This window comes from Zerene cesonia, chromosome 28 (assembly GCF_012273895.1).
Source record: "Zerene cesonia ecotype Mississippi chromosome 28, Zerene_cesonia_1.1, whole genome shotgun sequence".
Lineage (NCBI taxonomy): Eukaryota > Metazoa > Arthropoda > Insecta > Lepidoptera > Pieridae > Zerene > Zerene cesonia.
In genome coordinates, this window is record NC_052129.1 from 5,862,840 (window position 1) to 5,869,189 (window position 6,350).

The 6,350-nt window shown below is 42.5% G+C and overlaps 1 protein-coding gene across 1 annotated transcript in view; it reads right to left on the reverse strand.

Moving 5' to 3' along the window:
- The window catches only part of LOC119837710 (plasma membrane calcium-transporting ATPase 3), an 82,400-nt gene that overhangs the window by 4,196 nt on the left and 71,854 nt on the right, over window positions 1-6,350 (reverse strand). The window contains exons 11-20 of the mRNA XM_038363441.1: window positions 6,070-6,316; window positions 5,533-5,695; window positions 5,198-5,299; window positions 4,783-4,962; window positions 4,305-4,499; window positions 3,802-4,008; window positions 3,419-3,617; window positions 2,797-3,008; window positions 2,332-2,483; window positions 1,272-1,398 (exon numbers count right to left, since the gene is read on the reverse strand). Coding sequence (XP_038219369.1) covers window positions 1,272-1,398; window positions 2,332-2,483; window positions 2,797-3,008; window positions 3,419-3,617; window positions 3,802-4,008; window positions 4,305-4,499; window positions 4,783-4,962; window positions 5,198-5,299; window positions 5,533-5,695; window positions 6,070-6,316 — 1,784 coding nt within the window. The remainder of the gene's footprint in view (window positions 1-1,271; window positions 1,399-2,331; window positions 2,484-2,796; window positions 3,009-3,418; window positions 3,618-3,801; window positions 4,009-4,304; window positions 4,500-4,782; window positions 4,963-5,197; window positions 5,300-5,532; window positions 5,696-6,069; window positions 6,317-6,350) is intronic.

Genomic DNA, 6,350 nt, shown 5'->3' on the forward strand with positions numbered 1-6,350 from the left:
CCGGCGGCCCGCACTACGTTAATGGGCCAAAAATAATAGCAAACTACTTCTATTAATCTGTAAAGTGTTTCTCTGTGTAGGCATAGAAATAAACTATTGAAACAACTCAAGTGTAGGAGAATAACTGAGAAATTAAACAAAATATATAAATAAATATAAACCAAGAAAAAATAAATAAAGTATTTGAAAGTTACAATAATCGCAAATATTCGTGTCAAAAACATTATTGCGGTCTGTGAATAACCCGGCTTACTGTAAATGAATGTGTCAAAAAAATGATCAGCATTTATTTCTATAATATGGATGCAACAAGATTTTGCTCTGTATGCAAATATAGTAAAAGTAAAATATTATTTATCGTTTGACTCAACGTCAGGATGCCCAAGGTTACCGCTCGTGACGAATGCTGAATGTGCGGTTTCACCGCTAACATACATATGCTGTAAACTAAAACTTATCCCTCTTTCGTGTTTATGCTAGACCTAGTCGTATGCTATCGTTACTCGACTCGACTTTAAGTCTCGTGGAGTAACCTCAAGTATCACATTATGAATTTCAAATTTAACAGTCTTGTATCACAGCCAATATTCATAATGTAATTTTAATGTTCGCAGGCCATTTAATTTTAATTTAAAAATATATATATATATATATATATACAACAAAATGGCCGACGAGCAAGTCACATAATACAAGTTAGAGTTTGACCGATTCTTGTCAGAATCTAACCTATACAGAACCCCAGGGAACAGACAGATATAATTCAAATTAATCCCAACATTATCCCACAAAGAATATAGTTTAAAATCCAAAAGCTTACTCAACGGACGAAATATCAAACCCCTCACATTTTCCCTGACACATACGGCGGATAAGTGACGGGATTCAGCCCTATATTTTAAAGTAATAATAAGTAATACTGATAATCTTACATCTAGAGGAACTATAAAGCATTCCGTATAGGAACTTGTCGCGTTTAATACATTAAGAATTCATTGCTTCAGTTCTAAAAATAACGATTTTTTTTAATTTAACAAGTGCTACCCACCCAACAGTTTTCGTTTTAAAACAAAAACAAATCAGATCATTTACATTCGTCAAATATACTCTTTTATAAAAAACTATGCACAGCAAATTCTTTAAAAGATGTCTATAATTAATCACAACCCAAATGAACCCTAAGAAGTGAGTCTCAGATTCGGATCCCGTTGGCCCTACAGAATCCCGTCACCTACCGCAGCGGGCCCCGCGGGCTCCGGGCGCGCCCGTACCTGAGTCTGCAGGCGCGTGAGGCCCCGGATCCAGAGGATCTGCCCGGCGCGGGGCTTCTTGTCCAGGTCGCTGTCGTAGTCCGGCCCCGGCTGGATCGTCTCCGGGTCCGGTTGCCCGCGGCCCCAACTGGAAACCACGGGGTGGGTGGTAAGTATACGTAGAGCATTATATAATAATCACCATCATTATTATCATTGACCTGCGGGGTTACCGTCACGTCCTAAAGCAGAACTAATGCCAATGTGGGAAAAAGACAGAGCTTTATAGGTCGTCTCATGTCACTACTATTCCACACTGGAATTAGTACTTTGAAACGTCCCGGTAACCTCTTGACGATATTACATTAAACATAAAAAATAAGTGCTACTGTTTAGGTCAGCGCAAACTGATCAGACCAGAGAATTGAAAGTGAAATACCTTACTACTTTCAAGTACACTAACTATACAACATATATTACGCAAATCACTGTCTAAACTCCAAAACATACAAGACGCAACTTGCTAAATACTCTTAAGAAGTTTTAAGAGGCGAAGACTATAACCACTTCTAAATCATTAAAATCATCTTCCTCCACTAATTAGTGCATAAACACTTCAACACTTAGCCCCAAAGTACAGTCACTCACTGCACTTTCCGCCTGTCCCGGCTACAAGTGGCCAAGCTCGAGTTGGACTGAGCCACGCCGGGCAGCTCCGGGTAACCGGTACTTTGCCGCAATTTTTCGCACCAGCTTTTTTATAAAGGTACATAAATGGAGCGAACTCGTGAACCAAGTCGTTTGGCTTCAGAACTAATTAAAGAATAGTATCTTCTCAGTTATCTACTGTATAAGAGCGAAACAATTTAAAACCTTAATAATAAAACATCAATAAATAATTGATATAATACGACATGATTTTCACAAAGTAATACAGTTATTTATTTATTATTAATTGATTTAAAAAAAAAATTAGCATCGAGTTAATTAGAGCCTAAAATTCACATTTCCTACGTCCCTGATGTCTCAAATTCCTAAAATAAAGAAAGGTCCTTCGAGCCGAATAGCGAAAAGCACTCACGAGAGCTTCTTGGGTATCTTGCGCGTGGGGATGGTGGTGATGAGCTGCCCCCAGACGAGCGTGCCGGCGCCGAAGAACAGACACCACAGCCACTGGTCCACCGACAGCCCCGCCGTGCTGAACGCCATGCCGCCGAACTGGATGATTACCACCTGGAACGCGTCGTACGAACGCATTGCTTAACTGGATTGCAATCTGACCTAATTGTACTGGTTGCTAGTTAGTTATATGTTGTTAAAAGTAATACTGTTCCATATAAGCTATAAATACATAAATGGCGTACAAAACTGGTCCTTCGAGCCAAACATTAAATTTAAAACATGACTAAAAGTTAAGGTTAACAAACTAATTGTTAAATTTTATGACTTTTGACTGTATGCTTTTTATGAACTTGCTATCAAGATATTTCATCACATAATTACGACAAAATGTATTGATTTACAACTAGACGGACCCATCTCATACCTGGGAGAGCGCAGTGCCGATCCATATGGAGTAGAAAATGGGATTTGTGAAGAGCCCCTCGAACACGTTCCTCTGGCCGTGTATCTTGCGCGCGTTGATCTCGTTGAACAGCGTCATCATCACGAACGTGTTGAAGATGATAGTGAAGTGCTGCGTGGGCTCCGCGCCCAGTTCCTGCCCGCGCCCCGACGGGATGTTCAGGATTCGATCACCTACGTCACGTTATGATCATTAATGAGGAGATTTTTTTCTCTTGAATTGCTTTATTATAATTAAGTTAATTTTGGACGATGATATAAAAATGAGCGAAGACATGTGGCAATATCAATTTTTAAACTTGACACGTTTGTTATTTTTATGCAAAAAAAAAAAACAAACGTACGTTCTTTCAAAGCTTGATAAAATAATTATTAAAGTTGAATAGCTTTAATGATTTCTAATTTTGAGGGAAAAAGAGATTTCTTTTCCGACAGAAATACATTTTATAATATATTTTTTATATTTTTTATATTATTAATGAAGATAAAAAATTAATATTATGTGCCCGTGATGTTATAAAATTATATTTCAATGATGAAAATCCTTCGCGCACACAACCAATTCACAGAATCCGGTGACTGACCAACAAAAAGCAGGGAGAAGATAATGAACAGCTGATAGAAGGCCTGGCCGAGGATGTTCTTCATCATGGTGCGCGAGATGAGCGGCTTGGTGCGGCCGTAGGGCTTGCGCTGCAGCAGGTCCGCCGTCGGCATCTCCGTGGCCAGCGCCAGCGAGGCCAGCGTGTCCATGATCAGGTTCACCCACAGCATCTGCACCGCCTGCGCACACGCATCGCAACTCTCATTATTTATTTGTATAATATCAGTAAAAAATCTATGGCCAAAAAAGTATACGTGCATTTTATGCGATCTACAATTTGGTACTGAATTCGTATCATCGTTGGGCTAAATACAAAGGGACATAATCCTGCCATATGACAGTGTCCATCTATGTCCAGCGCACCTTAAGCGGGCTGTCCTGTATCGCGCAAGCACCAATGAAGGCCACAATGACCGCCACCACGTTGACGGTGAGCTGGAACTGCAGGAACTTGGCGATGGAGTCGTACACGTTGCGGCCCCACATCACCGCCTTCACGATGGACGAGAAGTTGTCATCCGTGAGGATGATGTCGGACGCCTCCTTGGCCACGTCCGTGCCCGCTATGCCCTGTACGGGACATTCGATTATTCGATAAGTACGTGTTTTTAGAGTTCGATAGTACATCCATATTATTTAGTATGCTTACAATATTTTAGGAATTGCTGTACAACTTGCAAATCTTAGTTTAAGGAACAAGTTGAACTTAATCTTTAATTTCCTCCATAACATGCCTTATGAACGTGAATCAAGTTCTATAAACACCGATATCTCGATATCACCAAAACCATAACGACTATAAAGCAGAGGGCCGAGAGCGGAGCCCGGCGGCACCCCGAGGGCGGCACCCCGAGCGCGGCACTCACCATGGCGAAGCCCACGTCGGCCTTCTTGAGCGCGGGCCCGTCGTTGGTGCCGTCGCCGGTGACCGCCACCACCTCGCGCGTGTCGAACGCCTTGGACTCGATCATGCCCTTCACCAGCGTGTACTTGTCCGTGGGCGACGAGCGCGCCAGCACGCGCAGCTTCGGCCACACCTTGTCGATCAGGTGCTGCTGGACCTGCAGGGGAAACGGGTGCTTTTACTAAGCGCACAATATGCTCTCTGCTGGTATGACATTAAGATCGTACATATCATTAAGCTAAATCTATATGATTTCATACACATCATGAATAAGTATCCGTTTCCTACATAAGTTATACAAAATACAGTGTAACTTTACTATTTCGTCTTAACATTCAAATCAATGAATCGTATAGTTATGTAAATTGAGAAAATAAAATAAGGTAAATATAAATATATAATAGGCAAATAGGTCTATCCATAAGTGAGTGCTATCCGACCTCCCCGTTGGCGTCGCGGATGCGGTGGTTGAACTCCTTGCCCTCGAGGATGAGGAAGTCGTCGGAGGGCTTGAGGATGCCGCACTTGACGGCGATGGAGCGCGCCGTGTTGACGTTGTCGCCCGTCACCATGCGCACCGTGATGCCGGCCTTCTGGCACTTGCGGATGGCCTCGGGCACCTGCCGCCCGCAAACACACACACACTCGCTATTTTATATATCGCTAGCAACTGTTTTACATAACATAAATATAATAATATTGCATGTATATTACAGTACTGCACAAAGTTAGAATGAATATAATAAAAAAAAAAACAAATTACCATAAATTTAGGGTAGTATTCATGATAATTAATTGGACGTAAATGATAAACTTGTATAAAAACAATTTACGAAAATAGAAAGAAAAGCATACCTCAGGTCTGACCGGATCTTCAATACCAACAACACACAGGCAAGTCAAGTTGTTCACAATATTGTCTTCGTCATCCCAGTTAGGCTCTTGGTCTATATGCACCTGCGATCAAATAGAATAAGACATTCATATAACTTTTCATATGAAACTTTTTAGGTAAAACTAAAACTATACTACACATATAATATAGCATAAGAGTTACACAAGGTTCTTCACTTAGCCCACAATACTTTAACATCTATAACAGTGACTTTGACAATGTTTTTTGATATAACTAAAATAAGATATGCACGTGTGATTTACATGTATTATTATAACTGAGCGGCAACAATCACCTGGTTGATTTCAGCCTTGCCGGGCACGAAGTCGCGGTAGGCCACCGAGATGGTGCGCAGCCCGTCGCACGCCATGGGCTCGATGACCTGCCGCACGAGCCGGTCCTGCATGTCGCGCGTGAACTTCTCCAGCCGACCCTCGTGCCCGTATATGAATGCGCATCTGGTCGTCGCGATTCGGTAAAGTGTGCGGATTAAATAACATGCCATTTGTACTCGCACTGTCTACGTTGAAGTCAGTGATACAACGGAAAAATCTTAAATGCTATGTAACTAATTGAATGAAAGATGATTATGAGCTTTAAACTTAAATCATACTAATTCAATCAAAATGAATCATAAAAAAAATGGTAAAATTTCGTATTCACGGTAATCATTTGTTTAGTGACAAAGTTGAATCGACACGTTGAAGAGATTTGCTCCAACTGGATAAAATATAGAAACAAAACTTAGCAACACTGTCGATCTAGCACTGTCGACCAATCAAACGTTTAGCGCGAATAAGAGGCGCGAGAGTAAGAAAGGAGAGGCACAAACTTCTTGAGCACGATCTCGGAGGCGCCCTTGGTGTAGAGCCGGTAGCCGCCCTTGTAGGGGATGACGGTGGACATGCTCTTGCGCACCGAGTTGAAGGTGTAGACGCGCGTGAAGGACTCCTCCGGGTGGCGCTCGCGCACCGCCTCGTAGCTCTGCCCCAGCGCCAGCACGAAGCCCAGCAGCGCGCACTCCGTCTTGTTGCCCACCTGCATGGGCGGGCCCGTCGGGTCCTGCGACGGCTGTGGGCGTGGGCGCGGCCGCGTTAGTGCGTGTGCGTGTGG